General features: G+C 44.9%; 1 protein-coding gene across 3 annotated transcripts in view; it reads right to left on the minus strand.

Moving 5' to 3' along the window:
• Positions 1 to 22,794, minus strand: part of fras1 (Fraser extracellular matrix complex subunit 1) — a 617,312-nt gene that overhangs the window by 248,317 nt on the left and 346,201 nt on the right. For all 3 annotated transcript variants that reach the window (XM_068039139.1, XM_068039130.1, XM_068039149.1), the window contains exons 18-19: positions 12,949 to 13,122; positions 6,971 to 7,111 (exon numbers count right to left, since the gene is read on the minus strand). In XM_068039139.1, the coding sequence (XP_067895240.1) occupies positions 6,971 to 7,111; positions 12,949 to 13,122 (315 nt within the window). The remainder of the gene's footprint in view (positions 1 to 6,970; positions 7,112 to 12,948; positions 13,123 to 22,794) is intronic.

Raw genomic sequence — 22,794 nt, forward strand, 5'->3', positions numbered from 1 at the left:
ACATTATTCTCCATTTGCCAGATCTTTGCCCACTCACTTAACCTATCTATATCCCTTTGTAGTCTCCTTATGTCCCTTCCACCCAGAGGGTGGTGGGGGTCTGGAACTCACTGCTTGAAAGTGTGGTCAAGGCAGAAACCCTCACCACATTGAAAAGATACTTCAATATGCACTTGAAATGCCATAACCTACTGGGCTATGGACCAAGAGCTGGAAAGTGGCAGTAGGCTCAAAAGCTCATTCTTGGCTGGAACAGACACGATGGGTTGAATGGCTTCCTACTGTGGCATACATTTTCCATGGGTGGTCACAGTGCAGCAGGGAAATGAGCAGCCTGCCTATAACTCAGCTGAAATCACAGGGGTAGCACCATGTAGAATAGGAAAAGAAAGAAAAAGACTTTGTAGTTTCACAAGGGAAATCACTTGAGTGTTTCAAAGTGTGTTAGATTGCCATTTTTATTGTCAATGTTTATGCACCATAAACTTTATTTCAAATCTCCATTGTTGCCTTTTGCTTGCCAACTGACCATCAGCCTTGAGGAAATAGGATGACAAGAAACGTACCGAGAAACATGGAAAATTTACCACACAGAAGGAGGCCATTCAGTCAATCATGTCTGTGCCAGCCAAAAAAGAGCTACCCAGCCTAATTACAGTTTCCAGCTCTTGATCGATAGCCCTGTAGGTTACAGCACTTCAAGTGCATATCAAAATATCTTTTTCATCCAAAGAGGGATTCTGCCTTGACTAGCCTTTCAAGCAGTCAGTTTCAGGCCCCCATCACCTTCTGGGTAAAAGATTTTCTCCAAAACTCCCCTCTAATCCGTCTGCCAATTACTTTAAATCTATGTCTCCTGGTTCTTGACCTCTCTGCTCAGGGAAATTGGTCCTTCCTGTCCATTTTATCTAGGCCCCTCATAATTTTATAAACCTCAATTAAATTTCCCCTCAGTCTCCTCTGTTCGAAAAAAAACAACCCTAGCCTATCCAATCTTTCCTCGTAGCTAAAATTCGTAATTCCAGGAAACATCCGCATAAATTTCTTCTGTACCCTCTCTAGTGCATTCACATCCTTCATCTGATGCAGTGAAAAGAACTGTACACAGTTTTCTAGTTGTGGCCTAACTAGCATTTTACACAGTTCAATCATGACCTCCCTGTTTTTATACTCTAGGCCTTGGTTAATAAAGGAAAGTATCCCATATACCTTCTTTACCACCTTATCTACCTTCCCTGTTACCTTCAGGGAGGGGGGGGAAGAAGGGGGATATGGATGGACATAGAGGGAGGGGGGGGAAAGAGAGCAAGGAGAGAAATGGGGGAGAGAGGGGAGGGAGAGGGGAGAAAGGGGGGAGAGAAGGGGGAGAGAAAGAAAAGGGGAGAGAAAGAGAGGAGGGAGAGAGAGGGGAGAGGAATGGACACAGAGAGAGGGGGGAGCGACAGGGGTGGAGAGATGGGGGGGGTGGAATTGGATGGATAAGGGGGGAGACAGAGAGGGAGGGGAAAAGAGATGGACATGGATAGGGATTGACACAGAGAGGGAGGGGAAAGAGATGGACACGGATAGGGATTGACACAGAGAGGGGGAGAGAGAGCGAGAGGGGAGAGAAAGAGATCAAGATCATACCTGACAGATGGGCATCTATCCAGATTCTCCACATCACTACATCAAGTGTGTGGGCAGACACTGACTACTTGTGCAAGCAAAAACAATGCCACATACTCACTAAATAGGGAGAAATACGTTTTATATCAGACTGTGTTCTGATGGAATTAGGTTGGCATACACTTTACATACACATTAATTACCCTCATGTCTGTGGCTGAATCAATAATTTTGTCAAATATCCATCATGTAAGATGTTGGTGCCTATCCCTGTATCTGACATAAACTTCCTTTTTCTGCCTTATCCTACTCCGTATGCTCTTTGACAACCCTGATAAGGGGTGGGGGGGAGGAGAAGAGTGGGGAGGCTAGATTTGGGAGTCCAACTTTTTTCTTTTTGGGAACATATTTGTTCTCCATCACCTCCTTGAATGCTTCCCACTGCTCTGACATTGATTTATCTTCAAGTAGCTGTTTCCTCCAGTTTTTGCCAAATCACATCTTACCTTAGTAAAAACAGGCCTTAGTAGAGTAGAAGATGAGCAGTGGGTGTCAGTGAGATGGAAGGATTAGTGACTGTGGGAACGCTTTGGGCGTGAAAATGGTTGGCCTTCGCAGAAAGGCTCGGATTCTGTGCTATCCTGATGTCACAGAGCTGCACTGGCTGATGTGACACCAGGATCCCAAATTTGGGCAACAAGTGTCCAGGCAGTGTCTCAAGATAAAACAGGCATGAAGCTGCAAGATAGACCCTGCAGTAGTGTTGTTTAAAGTGCCAGGCACAAACTTGCAGGCAAGTTAAATTTTTGAAACTATTTTCTATTGAAAGTGTCTGGAAGGACTCTGGAGTTTTTTTTTAGCAGTTCTGGTGGGTTTCTGGATTTGACAGGGAGTGTTACTGCGTCCTGACGGGAATTGGTGGATTTGGTGAACAGTCTACACAAAGGCTGCAACAGATAGGCGAAAGCAGTTGCACTGCCTCTGGATCTGCAGCACAACAGAAAGATGGAGCAGAAGCTGAAGAGAAGGCAAGTTCTGTGCGAGGCCCTCCACCAAGCTGGCACCGGACTCCTCCATGCTCCTTGACAGTGACAGGTGACTGGCAGGCCAGCCAATGCACGTAGCATCTAGATGTGCATGCCCATTCTTCACTGTACGCCACCCCACTGGGGTCCTCATCTAAGTCCTCTGCAGCAGGATTTGCTTGCCACCTCAACCTCCGGTGAGCTGGCAAATGAACTACCCTTTACCCCCGGCCTGGCTGTAGGCCACTCATGTCCAGATGACTCACCACATGCTGATCCCAACTTATGCTTGCCTCCAAAGTATGTGCAGTGCCAGTATCTGAGCTGGTGCCTGCAAGTGTAACGTCAAGTGATGGAGCCTGTTTATCAGTCCTGTGCTGTTGTTCTCTTTCCTCCTCCTGGGGCTCAACAGGCAGAAGCTCTTGGGTGCCTGAATGCAGGAATTCAGGAGGGGAAGGCTGGTGTCGGGAAATGGGGTGGGGTGGGAAACAAGAATTCCATGGTCACACCATCAGCAGGATGAGGGTGTGCTGGGAGTTGGGATGGGGCAAAAGGCAGGAACATACTGTCATCCTGAATGTTCTCAGTGATGTCGGCTGCCACGGGTCATGTCCCAGCAGGCCATATGATGCTGACGGTATCAATGGCATCCTTGTTCCCACCATTTCTGCTCTGTTCCTTTCTATTATGTGCCACCTTGTCAAGTGAGAGTGCCAAATGCCAGTGATTGTGCAGCACTGCATTTGGGTGATGTGCCTGCCAAGGCTGAATAGCTGGAATCATGTGGAGGCAGTGAGAGGTGGGTGTGAGGCTGAAGCATTGGTAGGTGAAAGGATGAGGTGGAATAGCTATATGTTTGGTGTGAATCCTGGGCATCAGCAACTGCTGCTGAGTTCATGATGGCGGTGTACTGCACTGAGCAGTGTGTGAGGGTGGTGTTATGATGGGTATGAGATGTCACTGGCATTGACTATCCATGTGATGTCATTGGACTTCTTGCATCACTGCTGCCAGTTCCTCAGGTCTACACTCTGCGAGTTGGCCTTCCTGGCCACCTGCTTCCACTCCCTTGAGGGTCCTGTGGTCCCCCATGGGACTGTGACATCTCTCCTACCCACCTGCACTACTCATGCTTCCAGTGCCACCTCAGTGGATACCTTTATCAGCCCTGATGCTCACTTCACAATAATTTACATGATACCAATATTTTTGTGAGGCTGCCCTCTATGGTATAGCCTGCCTTTAAAAAGAGCTGGATAGCTGTAATAGGTGGTTTGCAAACAACATTGCCTGGCCCTCCTGCTGGGCACAGAGAGCATTCTGGAGTAGAAATCAGTGCCAAGAGCCACTTGGCCAACAGTACATTCATTCAGCTGAGGTGGGGACACTAAGTTTGAGTGCTGCCTACTGCGATTTGAATAGGCGCAGGCACGTCACAATTTGCGACCCCCATGCCTAAAAAAATCAGGTTAACCAATTTCTGCCCAGAGGGTTAGCAGCAGGGGAGTGGGCCCAGTGGGCTCAGCATTGGTGTGCAATACCCCTGCACAGCCTCAGGTTAGCTGAATTGCGCCTGTATAAGTCTGGCCCAGGCATTTCTAGCAGCTAGGTGAGCAGTTGCAGGGACCCTGGTCACATTAGGCTCCTCCTCTTCCACCTGGTTCGCCTCTTCTTCCTCCTCCGAAGATGCAGAGTGCTTATCATCATCTTCTTCCTGCAGCTCCATTCCTCTCTGCTGTGATATGTTGTGCAAGGTGTAGCAAACTACCACCAGTCTGGACACCCTTGCTGGTTCATACTGAAGGGCACCCCCGAGATACATTTGAGCATCTGAATCACATCTTCAGAAACACAACGGCTTGTTCAATGAGCATCCTTGTGATCATGTGGTTGTTGTTGTAACTTTCTTCTCCATCAGTGTTAGGACCACTGACAATGACAATTCTTGTGCTCATGTGGCTTTGACTGTACCATTCGTGAGCATCAATAGTGGGGTTCCTCACAGGTGTCATCAGTCACATCCTTAGAGGGTAGACCTTGTCTCCAAGGAGCCATCCACTGACTCTCTTTGGTGATGTGAAGATCTGTGGGAGACTAGGCTGGCACAGAACGAAGGTATCATGGCAACTTCCTGGGTATCTTGCACAGACATGCATGATAATCTTCCAGTGGTTACATACCAGCTGAACATTAAAGGGATTGGAATCCCTTTTAATTGAAGAATCCGGTTGGTTGATCTGAGAGCACCTGGATTGCCACATGTGTGAAATCTATGACTCCTGCAAAGTTGAGGGCCCTCTCCTTCTGATTGGCCTCATAAATAGCAAAGTGAATGTAATTGGCAGCACTGGCAAACATGGTATCAGTCATCTGGGAATGCACATGTGCAGCAGATTGTGAAATCCTGCAAATGTCACCAGCAGATTCCCGGAAGAAGCTGGAAACATAGACATTCACAGCTGTGTTGACCTTGATGGCCCCAATGGCAATGCATGCCTACTTGGTGCATTTGGAAGCAGGTCTTGTTCCAGGAGGCTGCAGATGTCAACAGCAACCTGTGAAAATCTGAGCTTCTTGAAGCACTGGTGCTCAGTCATGCTGAGAAAGCTAATCCTCTGTCTGTATACCCTATATTGGAGGCATCGCCTCTTGCAAGCTGGAGCTCTGGGTTCATCCTTTCTGTCCTGTGGCTGAGGAGAAGGCAATTGCTGCTGCTGCTGTTGGTATTGTTCATGCTGCTGTCGGTGTTGTTCATTCTGCTGGTGCTGCTCCTTTTGTTCCCTATCAGAGGTCCAAGATAGAGCTGTATCGACTGCTCCCACGCTGATGAGAAGACTGATAGCTGGGAAGTGCAGATCAAAGGCAAGAAAGTCTAATACAGTAGAAATCACCTCCAAAGCAGTGAAAATACACTCTCAGAACAAGTCCTTTGAGCAAAAGCCTTTCACTTAGGCAAAGAAGCAGTTGTCATCCCTCTTTATTTAAGGTTTTTCCAGTCTTGTCACTTACTCAGCTCTGTCAATCCCCACTGTGCTTTTGCCTTGTTCAACCTGGCGTGTTTCAGACAGGCTGGGAAACCTGTGCAGTGGCAGTTAAAGTCAAAATCCAGGGTTAAAGCTGCAATCAACTGACTTTTTGCATATTTAAATCTAAGACACAAACCCCTGCCCCCACCTCACTGAGGTTTCTCACACGCTTGGAAACATGCACCAGTTAGATATGAAAGGCGGTGGGCAATTCATGCTTCTTTAACTGCCCCCCCTCACCACACCCAGCACAAACCGACACCCACCACACCCAATACCCCTCCGCCTTGCAGGTTCAAAATCCCCCCCAATAATTTTTGCAACTATGCAGCTGCAACTGTTAAATCCAATCTTTTCCTTGTTCATTGTCTACATGTGCACATTCAATAGGCATCACCTAATAGCAATCAAGAGTGAGAGCACTAACTGATTTTACCCTCCCTAATTCAGTGATAGTGAGACTAACCGCAGAATTCTTACTGTTGCTCCAGCTCAGATGAGTTAACTCAATGTTATTTGAAACTGGGAGATTCTTAATTCATGTGACGTATTGCCACAACATGCTGTATATTTACCTATTGCTGGAACTTAGAAAAAACAACATTAGGCCAGCCTGCCCCTCAAGCCTTTTTCACCATTCGGTCAGATCATGGCTGATCTATACTTCAACTCCATTTATCTGCATTTGTTCCATATCCCATGATAACCTTAGCTAACAAAAAAAATATATTGAAAATTTCAATTGACCCAACATTCACAATATTTCGGCAGGAGAGGTCCAGATTTCCACTGCCCTTTGTATATAAAATGCTTCCTCAATTGCCTAAATGGTTTAGCTCCAATTTTAAAATCATGCCCCCATCAGAGGAAGTAGTTTTTCTGTATATACCCTATCAAATTCCTTTATCATTTTAAATACCTCACCTAGATCACCCCTCAGTCATCAAAACTCAAGGGGTTACAACAATGTTTATGCAACCTGACCTAATAATGTAACCCTTTCAGTCCTGGAATCATTCTGGTGAATCTGCTCTGTACACCTTCAAAAGCCAATGTATCTTTCAAGAGTTCTGAAGAAGGGTCACTGACCTGAAACGTTAACTCTGTCTTTGATCAGCTCATATTTTGTCCAAAATGAACAATATTGCTATTGTGAATCACAGGATCCACCATTCCTGAACTGACTATTTAAAAATCAAGAATGCATCCATTAATTTGCAAGACTGAATACTGTTGTTAAATACGCAAGAGGTACATGAAAGCAGAAACTGAAGAACTTAAATAACAGCATTGTAAAAGAAACAGACATACAATAGCAGACATTGTCTTGACTGTAGAATCCTTCAGGACATGTATGAAGACATTTGCTTTCATAGAGGACTCTCGGTGGAGAACAGGCTGTACAATTCTGAGGACTGCTCCCTGTGCAACTTGTGCAGGTGGAGTGGCACTCTGTAGGCAAGGATAACAAAAGTCACAAACAAAACAGTCATTAACATTTAGTGCTCCACAATCCATTAGTTCCTTAGTTACTTTCAAGTGACTTGCTGTCTTTTTAAAAGTTGTGCTTTTTGAGATGTAACAAAAATTAATTCTACTTTATTCAGATCCATTAATGCTACAAACAATTCACCAGCATTTTAATTGGAAAATGAACATCTCCATATATACCCAATTCATGGATAAATTAGATTTTTCCATATCTGATCATAAATAATCTATAACTTCTACATGATGCAGTCAAACATGGTTGACTAATCTAAATACATCTATTTCTCATGTGCGCTACGATATTTCTATAGAAATACAATTTGCATTGTCGATAAAATGTAATTTCTTGATTCATTAACATATTGAACTTTCTAACATTTAACCCTTCATAAATAATTAAGTCAGGATGCACGTGGTTTAATAATCATATGTTTCATCATGATCATGCTCCATAATCCTTTGTGAAAAGAGAACTTCAAGTCATGGAATGCATTGTGACATCACCATCAGGTACCAACAGCAAAAGCGACAGAAAAGGAATAGAATATTTTAACAAAATTGCACCCCTGGCATGGAGCTCTTAAATATGAATGTGTTGCAATCCATAATCTTTCATTCATCAAGATTAATGGGCAGGAAATCATGAGGAGCACATGCCTAAATTTCCAATACATGCTTGTGGCAGGTGAGACTCCTCACTGGGACCATAATTCCAAAAGATTTTGTAAAACAGAATTAAAGAAATGTTCAGAATCCATATTATTTGTGGAATAAACTAAGACTGATATTAGACAATCACTTTTGTGTTGGCATGAATGAGTGTTCTGAGTACCTGGTACACTTTGGACTGAGAAATGAAACAATCTCCAGTAGATGATTCCACATGCTCTGGTCAAGTTTCCAAGTCTCGGATTACTGCTCAGTTACCTATCTTGTTAGGTGTGAATCTCTCAATGTCAGGTGAAGAGAGCATTAGACGCAGCTATGATGCACCTCTCCTATGTTGAAATACCCTAATACATACTATCTAGACTCAAGCAGAGGTTCTGGACAGTGATTGGAGCACATGGAGCTGTGCATTATCATGAATCACAACCTATAACTGAATTTGAATGGAGTTAAGAAGAACAAAGAAGTGAAGCAAAATAACTCAAGTAATGTCATACTATGTACTTACTTGTCCCCTAACCACCCCCTTTGGCTTTGTACCATGAAATATTTTGTCATTTAATCTGTCCTGGCCTCCACCTAATCATAGACCTTCCGTTTTGTTCTTCTTCCCACCCTCTCTGCTTTCACTTGCTCAAAGCCTATTACATTTCTAAGTTTTCTCAGTTCTGATGCAAGGTCACAGACCTGAAACAATGGGCTGAATTTTAGTAGTGCGCTGCAAATCATGTCGCCTGCTTTGAAGTTGATGGCCTTCAGGCGCGGATGTGCCGCCGCTGAGACCCCGCGATATTTAGCGCGGGGGGCTCATTGAAATGGAGAGGGCGGGGTGGCCGCCCCCAATGACGTAGAGGAGGCGTCTGCTCCAGCCCCGGCAATGGCATCTAGCGCCAACGCGCAGGTACCGGCGCCATTTTTAAGCAAAAAATGTAATTTTTAAAGTTATATTATTGTTCATTTTCTTAAATAATTAAGAGCTGGAGGCCTTTTCCCAACACCGCCCCACCCATTTTTATTTATTAGCATATATGTTAAAAATATATTTTATTCCCAACTCGAACTTTCCCCCCAACCTTGTCACATTTGCCCTTCAACCCCTTCCCGCCATCCCCACAGCCCTGATAATTTCACTCTTCCCCTCTCCCCACCAGTGTCTCGCCTTGAATCCCCAAACGGGGTTCGGAAGGCGTGGGACTTCTGGCCACCAGCCGCACTATCGGCATGTGACGGCCGCCCGGTCCAGGTAAGTTTATTAACATTTATTTGAATAAGTTTGAGCAGGCAAATGAAGGCCCCACTGCTTGGCAGAGGATGGCTGCACTGAGGCATCGCAACCGCCTGTAATATGCGGCGTGACCTTCTCGGCGTCGGGTGTCGTGGCAGACCTTTCCCAGAAGAATTTTCCAGGTCCCCCCCCACCCACCACAACCCCCGACGTCAGGGAGGGGGGGCGGCAGTAAAATTCAGCCCATTAACTCTGGGTGGAATTCTATGCTCTCCCCCTCGGCGGGCTAGGAGGCGGGGAGAGCGTAAAATCGGGCCCCGCCATCCTGCCTCTGCCAAAATTTAGTCTGGGTAGGGAAGGCCTGTGAAAGGCCATGCTGCCTCACTGCCAATTGAGGCCCTTAACTGGGTAGTTAATCCCTAATTAAGGTCCTTTTCTCACCGCAGCCGCAATTACCTCTGCGGCAGGCGGCCGTGTCGGTGCAAGGGAAGCACAGCACCAAAAACCATGTAGGCTGCTCCCCGGCTGCGGGGGAGGGGCCCTCGTTCAAACAGACTTAGTGCTTGAACAAGGAACACAGCATCGGGAAGGTGGGGGGCCTGCTGAGCACCACCCCATGCCCTTGCTGCCGACCACCCTCCCCCATCCCCCGTGACACCCAATCCGTGATACCCCTCCCCTCTGACCTACCTTAAGCCTGGTTCCAGCACCACTTCTCGGTGTCTGGCCATTGCAGCTACAGCAGCAGCCACTGCCTCCACAGTGGCGCTGCAGCTGCCAGCCTCCGATTGGCCAGCAGCTCTGCAAGGCCAGGACTTCCGGTGATGGCATCCTAAATCATATGGAAGGCCCGCCTCTGTCCAGTTAAGTGCCTGGTTGACATTAAATTCAGTGGGCCTTCCATAAAAGGGGTGACACGGGGATCTTGGCTATGGTTTCCCCTGACGTTGAGACCCTTGCTGCTAGCATAAAATTCACCCCTCTGTTTCTCTCTCCATAGATGCTGACAGGCCTGCTGAGTGCTTCCAATATTCTCTGTTTTTACATCAAGTAATGTCATGCTGTCTAAAGTTTAAAATTGGTGCAATAAAGTAAATACGTTAGACATACAAAGGAGTCAAACAACAAACATTAATATCAAAATCCAAAATATCCCATCATAAAGTTTAACTAATATCCATGCAATCTGTTACCACTTTGATGGATTTGATTCTTTTTCCCTTTCCTCTTCACAAAAGAACAGGTGCTTTCTATAGTAATCTGATCTTTTTCTGGCGTGGCAAGATAGATCCTGGAATTATAAATGTATAAAACAGAACCACCTGAGGGAAATCAAAGCAGCTGTCCAAACTGAAGGCCTGCTACCCGACCTGAACCCGACAACATGTGTTAGGTTCGGGTCGGGTCGGGTCACACTTCTGGGTCCAGCATTCGGGCTCGGGTCGGGCCGGGCCGGAGCGGACACACTCTATCACCACCTCAGGTAAGTGACTTTAATGTTAATTTATTTTTTGGACTTTAAAGGTGGTTTTGTTACAGTTATTTTAAGCCTGTGCAGATAAGGAATAAAGTGAAAAATGGAAGGGTAAGTTAACTGATGGTCGGGTCGGGTCCAGTCGGGCACGGGAAAAAATGGAAGGACTCGGGCTGGGTCGGGCTCAGGCGGGGTTCTGTCGTGCTCAGGTTGGGTCTCATTTCCAGACCCAAGCAGGCCTTTAGTCCAAACATGCAATCGGTATTTTGCTTTAGCTTGCAAGATCTGATGTGCTCTAAATAATTAGAAGTTAAGAATGAATGCCTCAAATCATTTAGACACACGCAACTTCTTCAAATAATAACGCAGTATAAGACTTGTGACTTGTAATTTAGCAGGGTGAAACTGAAGAATAATTTGCAAACACTGTTATTGCATTTTGAAGGAGGAAACCCTGAGGAAAGAAGTTTCTGCTCAAAGTACTCTCCCCCCAACTCTCAAAACACTACAAATGGCAACTTGTAGCAAATACCTTAGATTTTTCAGATTTTTTACACCATCATGGAGGCCAACAACTTGAGTCTCTGATTTTTTTCAGAGTTGCTTCAGTGACATAGATTGCGTGGATGGTTTGCTTTCATCCCACTGGGACTCGATTGGCTTCAAGGAGAGCCATCACTTCAAATGGGTTTGGAAACTGATCCACTGCTCCACTACAGAAAGCTCTCTCAGTATGGAGCAATATAAGTAATCAAAAGTGTTTTCTCCCTAAGGTCACAGCACTTGCAATCTGGTGTCATTTTGCATATAAATGCAAGCCATTTGTTATTAAAGTTAATGGATGTAATCCAGGTTATTTATAGGAAGGCAACATTGTTAAGGTGAAATTTAGGGACATAAGAAGGACCTATTCCCTTAGCAGAGAGGTCAATAACCAGGGGCACAGATTTCAAGTATTGGGCAGAAGGATTAGAGGAGAGATGGGAAGAAATTTTTTTCATCGAGAGTGGGGGTCTGGAACTCACTGCCTGAAACAGTGAGTTCACAATTAAAAAGCACTCTGATATCTACTTGAAGTACTGTAACTTACAAAGTGAAGGACCAAGAGCTGGGAAGTGGGATTGAGCTGAATAACTCTCTTCTGGCCTACACGGACACAATGGGCTGAACAGCCTCCTTCTGTGCCGTAAATTTCTACGTTTCTATAAGAAATGCAGATAACAACTTAAATTGATATAGCGCCTTTTAACTTGGCAAAACGTTCCAAGGTGCTTCACAGGAGTAGCAGTGGAGAGCAGGATCAGGAGAGAGTACCAAAAATGCTCTTCAAGAGGTCGGTTTTAAGGAACCTTTTGAAGATGGGAAAATATATACCAAGATGAAGGGTCTAGGGAAGTAGTTCCAGAATATGGTGACATAGAAGGCTGAAATCACTGCCACAGATGGCAAAGAGAATTGAAGGAATATGGAAACTTTGCAAGTATTGCTCTAGCTTTCAGAGTAACTAAACAGAAAGTTACCAAACAGAAAAAGCATTAAGTACAAGCCCCAAATTTTTCAATAAGAATGAATACTGATTTTTGACCAGCATATTGAGAGTATATAATAAAAACATTTTGTTTACATAAGAAAACTATTTTTAGCATTTATATTTAATGCTTGTGTGGAGTGTTCATTTTTATTTTAAAAAATCAATGGCTCTAACTTTCTGTCACAGCTAGGTAATTACCACCAGTGTAACAGCTCATCACCACCTTCTCAAGGGCAGTTAGGGATAGGTAATAAATTCTGGCGTAGCCAGTGATGCCCACATCCCATGAAAGAATTCAAAAAAATACATTAAAATGTCTGACCTTTAAGGGAGGCCATCTTTGGGAGAAAAACAGGGAGTTTGTTGGAATTGCGTGTAGGACTACACTAGACAATTCATTTTTGTGTGTATATGTGACCCTGCAAAGGTTCGAAGTAGCCAGCTTTCAACAGCTACCATTAGTTTTCTTCACCAATAAATGAAAGTAACTGAGATACGGACACATAGTAAGAATATGTTACATTACATGAGAGCTATAACTGAGTAAAATATTTGCGTGACTAAGGGTTTTTTATGTTCCTGAAAACTGATTGCATATTTTAATTTTTGAGCAGCTGATAATTATTTGAATAGCGACAGTTTTTTGAAGTTGCCATTAACTTTTGTTAAGGCCAACAGGAAATCCTCCTATGTCAAGTAGCTAATTACTGACATTGAATATTCCACGTATATGAAATTACTAAATAGTAGCGTGCTTCATAGTTTCAATAAACATTTTTTCCCAGATAGCACAGATATTTCGATACTGTACGATCAAGTACGGTAATATTAAAGCTCAATATGCTCCTCAAATCCAATTGAACCAACTAAGAGCATCTTACCTGGTACAATACACTTACCTGTGCATACTTTAACACTGTTTATGTAGAAATGTGGTTTGCAATCAGCCACACACAGTCCATGAGGTATTCCATGGGTATCCTGATGAATCTGAATAACTTCCTCCGGTTTGAAGCAATTAATACAGTCTGACTGCTTGGGGCCTACACAGGCACGGCAAGGATGGCTGCAGGCTTAGAGATGATAAAATCAAAATGAAGATCTAATATTTTAAGCTATACTTATTTTTATAAATGTAACATAATGCTGCTTTATCAAACTTTCCCTTGGATTGATAAAGGTTGAGTATTACACCTGCAATTCAAATGGGTTTCCATTTCAGCCTTGTCATCTAAAAAGGCAAACAATGAAGATTAGCTTCTCCTGCCAAAAGAAGAAGATAACTCTGAGAGGCCATTCAGCCAGGCTGCTCTCCAGCCACCAGCACAAAAGTAACACAGCTGTTACAGCCACATGGTACCATGTGGGTGGTTCGCATTGTTCAACTCCCCACCTGACCTCAGCAAATGTGTTTCGTTATTGGGGTTTAACCCCTTTGGTATTTTATTTTTCAAATAAACGGACAGCAACAGGTTTTCTTGTAGATTTAAAAATAGAAAATCAATTGTTTATTGATCAATACGCCTTATCCCAAAATTGTCACAACCACATCCACTCACGCATTCGCTCACACACACATACACACACACACAAGAGGAGACAGAGAGGGATAAAAGGGAAAGTCACTTTTAGTGGGGAGGGGGATGTTAAACTGCAGAAAGCTTGTTATGGAAGAATAACGCTGCAGCCTATCTTTACTCAGTTTCACATTTATTGTACAGAGTAAAAGGATTACAGACATGTAGCTCCTCACTCAAACCTTTCATAGGTCTCAGTAAGTGTCTGCTTTATAAGTGCTCAAGTAAGACCCCAATGAACACCCTCCACCTGCAAATAATCAAACAATAGATACACAGATTTTTGGGGGTGGGTGGGGGGGGGGGGGGAGGTTACCATAAACCTGTTGAATTCTCTTGGAAATCAAGCTCTCAGTGGGTGTAGGCCTGAGATGATGATAGATGTCTCTCTTTATTGAAAGTTCAGTTGAAGTTGGTGGATCACTTCTCGTTCACTACTGTCTAGGGTAGATATAGGATTCTACAGCAGGGCACGTGCCTTCTGGCTTGCTGGAAAACAAACTGCTGCATGTTGCCTCTTTTCTCTCTAGGCTGTCTTTTGTAAGGTAAAGCTATGTTACTTTCACCTCCTGGTAGGAGATATTCTGGTCTCTTCCCCATGATGATCGCACAATGGCCCAGGATGTGGCTACTTCACACCTGCTTTGTTTCAGAAGAAGACATTCATTTCTGGAATGTTTTAGGATGCATGCAATTGGCACTTCTTAGCTTTGAAGATTTGTCCTTTGTCTTTGTCAGACAGCTGGAGTACACAAAATCCAATCCCTTTTATCTTCGGCAGCCATTTTGAACCATTGTTCACTTTTTAAAATAAAAAGTTCATTTTTAAAAGACAAAGTCAGTTTTTATAACTCTTTAGAATTAGTCCTAAGTTGTATCATCGCTCTTCTGGTGTACGTGACCAAGCGACAGTGCATTGATTATGCTTTTGGACTAATCATTCAGAGGCCTGGATGATGTGAGAACTTGGATTTAGTTTTTAAAAATCTGGAAATAAAAAGCTGGTACCAGTAACAGCGTCAGATTGTTGTTAAAAATCCAAATGCTTTACTATTACCCTCTATGGAAGGAAACCTGCCATCCTTATAGAATCATAGAAAGTTTAAGGTACAGAAAGAGGCCACTTGGCCTATTGTGTCTGTGCAACCGAAAAATGAGCCACCCAGCCTAATCCCACCTTCCAGCATTTGGTCTGTAACCCTGCAGGTTACGGTATTTGAGATGCATATCCAGACACCTTTTAAATGAGTTGAGGGCTTCTGCCTCTATACCCTTTCATGCAGTCAGTTCGAGACCCCCACCACCCTCTGGGTGAAAAATTTTTCCTCATCTCCCCTCTAATCTTTGTACCAATCATTTTAAATCTATGCCCCCTCGTCACTGACTTCTCTGCTAAGGTAAATAGGCCCTTCACATCCACACTATCCAGGCCTCTCACATCTTTGTACATTTCAATCAAACCTCCCCTCAGCCTTCTCTGTTCCAAGGAGAACAACGCCAGCCTATCCAATCTTTGCTCATAGCTGCATTTTTCGAGTCCTGGCAACATCCACGTAAATTTCCTCTGTACCCTCTCTACTGCAATTACATCCTTTCTCTAATAAGGAGACCAGGACTGCACACAGCACTCAAGTTGTGCCCTAACTAATAACTTATACAGTTCCAGCATAACCCCCCCCCCCCCGCTCTTATATTCTAAACCACGGCTAATAAAGGATTCCATATGCCTTATTAACCACCTTATCGACCTGTCCTGCTACCTTCAGAGATCTGTGAACATTAACTCCAAGGTCCCTCACTTCCTCAACACTCCTCAGTATTCTCCCATTAATCATGTATTCCTTTGCCTTATCTGACTTCCCCAAATGCATCACCTCACACTTCTCCGGGTTGAATTCCATTTGCCATTTTTCTGCCCACCTGACCAGCCCATTGATATCTTCCTGCAGTCTACAGCTATCCGTCTTGCTATCAGTCAGGTGGACAATTTTTGTGTCGTCTGCAAACTTCTTGATCATGCCCCCTACATTTATGTCCAAATTGTTAATATATACCACAAAAAACGGGGATCTAGTATTGAGCCCTGCGGAACGCCACTGGAAACAGCCTTCCAGTTGCAAAATCACCTGTCAACAATTACCCTTTGTTTCCTGCCACTGAGCAGGATCTAAACTGTTATGGAATTTTCATATATTTTTGTTAAAACTTGGAATCTATATTTTTTAACTGAAGAGGCTGAACTTTGGGTGTTTTTTCTGAAAGGAAGTTCAGCAAAAGTTTAACCAATAACAAGTACTGGAAAACCTGTGATTTCAAGTAAACACCACAGTAGTGTTGACATAAGAGCTATTTTGTTGCGACAAGACAGAATTTATGATTAGCATGAGACTTGCCTGGAAAAGAGTTTGGTATCACTTTGAACTGTTATAAGATGCTAGTTTTTGTACTAAAAGCAGGCAGTTGGAATCTGCATATGGACCTGCCAGGAGTTCAGAAGAAAACTGTTACCGCTCTTTAAAGAATCCTTGCTTTTGAAAAGCAACAGCTTGTATGAAGTTGTACTGTTGCCTCCTGTATTTTTGAGATATCCTGAATGCTTGAAAAAACCTTGCATCTTTAAAAAAGGACTTTGTAACGAATGTTTTAGAACCGACTCCTTGGTTGATGCACACCTGATGGGAGACCTATTTGAAGCCTTCTGCAGTTGAATTTCCTTGAACACCTACCCAAACAGACTGTTCATCAACCTCGCCTGGAAAGATTCCTGGTGGCAGCCAACTATTTGACTTTGGGACACCTCACCAGAACAAAGGACTTCCATCTCTCCTCTTCAGTAAAAGTTATTTTTTTTTAAATCCTTCTATTTCTTTGTAACAACTGTAAACAAAAAAAATCCCTTTTTCCCGGTTTACCTGTTTTGGATGTATGTGCGTGTGCATAAGGGCTAGGATAAAAATACAGGGCTTTAACACTTCAATTCGCGTATATTCTTCTTTTGGGCCTCCTTATCTCGAGAGACAATGGATATGCGCCTGGAGGTGGTCAGTGGTTTGTGAAGCAGCGCCTGGAGTGGCTATAAAGGCCAATTCTGGAGTGACAGGCTCTTCCACAGGTGCTGCAGAGAAATTTGTTTGTCGGGGCTGTTGCACAGTTGGCTCTCCCCTTGCGCCTCTGTCTTTTTTCCTGCCAACTACTAAGTCTCTTCGACTCGCCACAATTTAGCCCTGTCTTTATGGCTGTCCGCCAGCTCTGGCGAATGCTGGCAACTGACTTCCACGACTTGTGATCAATATCACACGATTTCATGTCGCGTTTGCAGACGTCTTTATAGCGGAGACATGGACGGCCGGTGGGTCTGATACCAGTGGCGAGCTCGCTGTACAATGTATCTTTGGGGATCCTGCCATCTTCCATGCGGCTCACATGGCCAAGCCATCTCAAGCGCCGCTGACTCAGTAGTGTGTATAAGCTGGGGGTGTTGGCCGCTTCAAGGACTTCTGTGTTGGAGATATAGTCCTGCCACCTGATGCCAAGTATTCTCCAAAGGCAGCGAAGATGGAATGAATTGAGACGTCGCTCTTGGCTGGCATACATTGTCCAGGCCTCGCTGCCGTAGAGCAAGGTACTTCATTATTGGTTAAGACTTGGTTTATAATAAACAGATAATTTTGTTGGTTATTAAAGAAACCTTGTTGGTGAGCTTTATTCTAGGGAGAAATAGAGTATCTAATTGGCTGTTTCGGTAGGTGGGAAGATTTACTGATATGTTGTGACCTGTGGAGAAGTGAGACTGAATTAACAGTGCACTCCTCCCACCTTGGTCCTAACAGTATCCAGCTTGCTACATTCCCTGGATCCCATGGGCTTTTATTTTTTTAACCGGTCTGCCATGTGGGACCTTGTCAAAAGGATTGCTAAAATCCATGTAGACCACATCAACGGCACTACCCTCATCAATCCTCCTTGCTACTTCTTGAAAAAATTCAATCAAATTAGTCAGACAAGATTTTCCTTCAACAAATCCATGCTGACTATCCTCGATTAATCTGTGCCCTTCAAAGTGACAGTTTATCCTGTCTCTCAGAATTGATTCCAATAATTTGCCAGGTTAGACTGACTGGCCTGTAATTATTCTGTCTACCCTCACTCCCTTTTTAAATAAAGTGTCATGCTAGGCCCTCACCTGCCAAGAATGAAGCACATTAATTTTGTCATGAACATTGATTTTAAACTGTTACTACAGTGAAGAAAGGACTTGTTAAACAGATCAGCCATGGCTGGAAAATATATTTGCATATTAACAGACGGTAATTGGCAGGACAAAGGACCATTCCTGACACATTCAACTCACAATGGATTTTGATCACCAGGTATTGTGTGTAAGAGGAGCATTCCAGAGACTGCTAAGGTGATACAATCCAAGACATGGTCAGACCAGCTACTCACACGACTAACCTGCTGGGCAACCTGGGTTTTTCTGAACTGTACAAACAGTTTGAACTGAGAGTGTCTGTTTTCTCCTGGACTAAGAAGATCTCTCCTGTCTGCTCCATCTCTTTTTCACAAGCCTCTGAATCCACTGAAGACACATGAACTCCTAGAGAGTAAAGTCTCCGACAGTGAACAAGGTTTAAGAAGAATACTGGGCCCCAACGAAAAGCAAGATCTACCTGCACTCTTAAGGACGCTACAGTGAGCTCGAAGAACCATAACAAAAACTCTTCAGATATTGCCTCAAACTTTTCCACTTTATTTTTCTTCTGATCTTTTCTGTCTTGGAAAGAGGTCTTGTTCCAGGAGGCTGTAGTTGTCAGCAATGACCTGCCACGAAAGCCAGAGTTGCTCAGTCCATTGTAGACCCTGTGCTGGGGTTATTGCCTCCCTCGAGCTGGATATATGTCTCTATCACCTCTGCCCTATGCAGCAGCATGTGTCTGTAGAGAAGACAGCTCCTGTTGCGGTTGGTGTTGTTCCTGCTGTTCGTGTTGCTCCTCTTGTTTCTCATCAGAGATCCAAGGTAGAGCTGCAAAAGTTGGTCCCATGTTGCAGTGAAGGTTGATAGCAGGGAAATGTAGATCAAAGTGGACAAGGTCCAAGATAGGTGAAATGACATCCAAGTTGGAAATCACCTTTAAAACAGTGAAAGCACACTCTTAGAATAAGTCCTGTGGGCACAAGTCTTTCACTTAGGCAAGGAAGCAGCTAAGCGGTTTTGTTCTTTATAGGCATTCCAGCCTGCCAATTCACAAAGCAATGAATCCTCACTGTACTCTCGCCTTGTTGATCCTGGCTGTTAAAGCCAGAATGCTGCGTTAAAGTTCACATAAGTTGGCTCCCTCCATATTTGAATTAAAGATCCGACATCTCCATGGGGGTTTCTCACACACCTCCAAATGCATCCCAGAAAAAGGCGAAAGTGAGCAAGATCATGTCGGGTTTCTGACACGTCAGCATTTTTTGGGGATTTAACCCCCGGCCTGCACCCAAATATGCCTCCACTTGCCAGTTAAAATTCTGCCCATACTTCCTAGTTCAGACTCTGGAGGCTGGAATTTCATTCTGCGAAGGCAACGAGTCAGGAAGTGGGCATGTCGGCAAATTTGTGCTTCTGGCTGGCACGCCGATCTGCCGGCATATTCCTGCCTCCAGCCTGTTTTCAGTGAGGCTGTTTTTGGAGGGTGATGGCTACTTGTCTACCAGCAGCGGGTAGCCATTGAGGCTAATTAAAGTGCCTATTGAGGGCACTCATCACACGCCATCTGGAATTCTCCACATGGCAGATGGTCGCCCACTGAGGCTGAAGCCCCTCGGATGGATGCGCATCCTCCCTGCAGCAGGCCAGGGGGCCAGTGATGCCTCCTTTAATTCCTCCCACTGACCTGTGCCCTGGGTGCCAGAGGGCCACAGCTGTGGCCGCAGGTCATCCTGTGGAGGGGTTCCCCTTTCACTATGATTGCTTGGTGGCTGTGGCCACATTTTATTTTTAAACTTTCTAAAGTCTTCATAGGGCGATCTGATTGGCTCTCCCAGCTGTGCAGACTACCCGCTGTCCTTAATCAGACGGGACACCTGGAGCCAGGCTCTTACTCGGCCGCCTCCTCCAAAGTCTCCCTCAGGATCCCACCGCCAACATTTCCTGGTTCCCAGCATGCATTTCACCTCATGGCAGTATCGGGACGTGGAACAAAAATCCAGCCCTATGTGTCCCAGTGAGGATTCTTCAAACTGATTGGTTGAATGGCCACTCTGTTGCTTGTCCTTTCACACATGCCAGAAATCCCCTGCAGGGAATGTGGTGCTGGATTAAACGTCAGATTTGAGGAAGCCTCCACTCTAAAGCCCACAAAAACTTTGGGGGCAGCTGTCAGCAAGGTGAATGGCAAGCACCATTCCTTCACCGCTGGCTGTAAAATCTGGGCCACCATTTAGAGAGTTGCGCTTTATAAAGGAAAATAAGAACTGTTGGAAATGAGCATTAGCTGACTCGTATCTCATTAATATTCTTCTAACTAAATCAGCAGTGTTTCATAAATATGTTATACACGATTCTAAAAAAACAATTTGAATATTTGCATATCATGAAACTGTGCTCCGAATGCAATCTGCTGAGATATTAAAGTGCTTCAAGGTTAATGCAGTGTAAGACTTTCATTTCTTAAGCTAGTCAGAGACAGTCTATATAATTAATCAGAGATGAAAATTTGTGTTGCAGAATTGGCATCAGGAAATATTACACGTATTACACTTCTCAATCACCCTCAGAAAAATTAGTCAAATACCTTAGCAGCAGACTGAGTTCAAACCTGTTTCTTTGAATTAAGTTGTTGAATTCTAATGTTTAGAACTATCTCAGTGTACTTTATGGGGCAGCTGCTAAGCATTAAAATTGTAACAATGTGGGATTAAATAGTCATATTTCTAACAGCCCTAAAGAAGATAGTCATGGCAGAACACTCAGGCCGGGATTTAACCCTTGGCGGGCGAGAGCCGGCCACTGACTGAAAAGTGGGTGCGGATCCAACTGGGGATCCGACCCATATTTTGCAGGTTCCCGGCCTTTAGTTGTTCTGAGGTGGGACTTCCACCCACTTGAGGCAGGAAGAACCGCCTAATAGAGCTGCTGGCCAATCAGCGAGCTGGCAACTGTCTGTCCCAGCACTACCGGGAGCCTCCCTGCAGGTTCTCCTCCAAGCCGTCAGGGAAAGGTGGGAGGTCCTCTTCCTGGCAGATGGAGTGCGAAGACCCTCCCGCCTGACCAAAGCGGCCTGGACGGAGGCAGCAGAGGAGGTCTCGGAGCATGGGGAGACGTGGCAAACCTGGGTTCAGTGTCATAAACATATCAACAATTTGCTCAGATCGGCGAGGGCGAGTGGCCTTGGCAAAGCTGTTCCATTATTTTTCTCCCTGGCTCCGTGTCTTTAAGACAGAGGGCAGACAAGGCATGCAGTAGAATGCGTGAGCAGCCTTGGTGCCATACACTTAATGATGGCGTGCAAAGTTGATGATTGGCATTGTTGATGTGCTTGGATGTGTCGTGCAAAAGCCAGTCCAGAATGAGTGATGTTGATGCATGTATGCAATGGTTGTGATGCATCTTTTGACATGCCATTAAATCTGCACTGTCTCCAGCAGGATAAATGCACCCACAACCAACGCAAGCAGGCAAAGACAGGTGGAGGTGTCCCAGATATCAGGGTGGTGACACCGGTTGAGGAGGAGGTGTCAGAAATAGTGACAGAGGAGGGAGGTAGGACAACCGCAGATGGTGAGGCAGGATCCTCAAGATGCAAGGATGAAGTGTCATCTTCAGTCTTGCAGCCGTATATGCACACCAAAGGAAAATGTGTGAACTCATGATGCTTAATGAGCCTCTGTTTGTGTCTCCATTGCAGGTGCCCACACTTGAGTCACAGAATGCCGTGAGGCACAAGACCCCTCCTCTGGGGAGGAAGATGAAGCCAGTTCCCCAGAGGGTGCACCGTCACCTGCCTCTTCTTGCACCTCCGCCAGTGCAGATACATCTACATGGTCTGCGGGGGGTTTAAGATTAGAATCTGGGTCACAAGCTGGTATGCACAACACAGACACATCCCAGCAGCTCAGGGAGCATTTGCCAGCTAGATCTCCTGACAATCAGAGGACTGCTGGGGACCAGGCCTCTGCTCAGCCCCACACTCATGATGATCCTCTGTTTGTTGCTAAGAGACGTCTGCTGGATGTGCAGCAAAGCCAAGTGTAAAATATGTTGGTGATGCCTGAGGTTATGAGCAGCTTTGTGCGTGCCATGGATGAGTCCATGCAGGCCGTGATCTCTACCATGTTCCAGGCATTTAAGTATATAGCTTCCTCAGTCGAGAGTTTGGTGAGCTCCCTGGCAAGTCTGGTTGAGCACTCTATCATTGTAGCTATGGGCTCCATGCAGCAGAGTGTAAGCGAGAGGGGGACAAGGAACCTGGACCTCCCTACAGCTGCTCCTTCCCCTCAAGGAGACAGGCAGGTGCCACTGTGCACCCAGATGGGGGAGGAGCATGTGCCAGCTGCCCCAGGGCCATCCTCTCAGGAGACCACCAGAGTAAGCGGCGTCTTGTCCTTCCCACCAACATTGACCTCTTTTCCCCCAGCAGGCGAGCTCACAGGGGATACTCATGCACCATTGCTGCAGACCCCGAGTAGGATGGAGACATCAAGGCCTCGTTCTTCCAGAGGACACTCGCCATGGTTATCCAAAACAACAGGGCAGTGCACTGAGCAGACCTTAGCGGCTAACGTCGGGGTAGCACCGAGACATAGTGGGAGAAAACGCAAAAAAGAGTTTTGTGTATGAAGTTGGCGTGGGTGCTGTAAGTATTATCCACATATTACAGAAGTTTAAATACATCTTTATTTAATATTTGATGCATTCTTGTAAATCATTTGCTTTGATTTAGTTGAAAAGAAAAATATATTTTGGAGGCCTATGGCAGGAATGCATTGATGCTTGCAAAGAATTTCAGCAAGTGTCCAGTGTCCATTTATCATTGCTATTTGTATCTTCAGTCTTGAATGATGGCTGCTTGTCATTTGCAGATTTTTAACTTTTTTCACTAGTAACATGCCTTACATTTGTGGTTCTGAGGTCACACCCTTACCTTCCTTGCATTGGTGTGTTTTCAGTTCCGTCAGTCTGCC

This window comes from Heterodontus francisci, chromosome 1, assembly GCF_036365525.1.
Source record: "Heterodontus francisci isolate sHetFra1 chromosome 1, sHetFra1.hap1, whole genome shotgun sequence".
NCBI classification, from domain to species: domain Eukaryota; kingdom Metazoa; phylum Chordata; class Chondrichthyes; order Heterodontiformes; family Heterodontidae; genus Heterodontus; species Heterodontus francisci.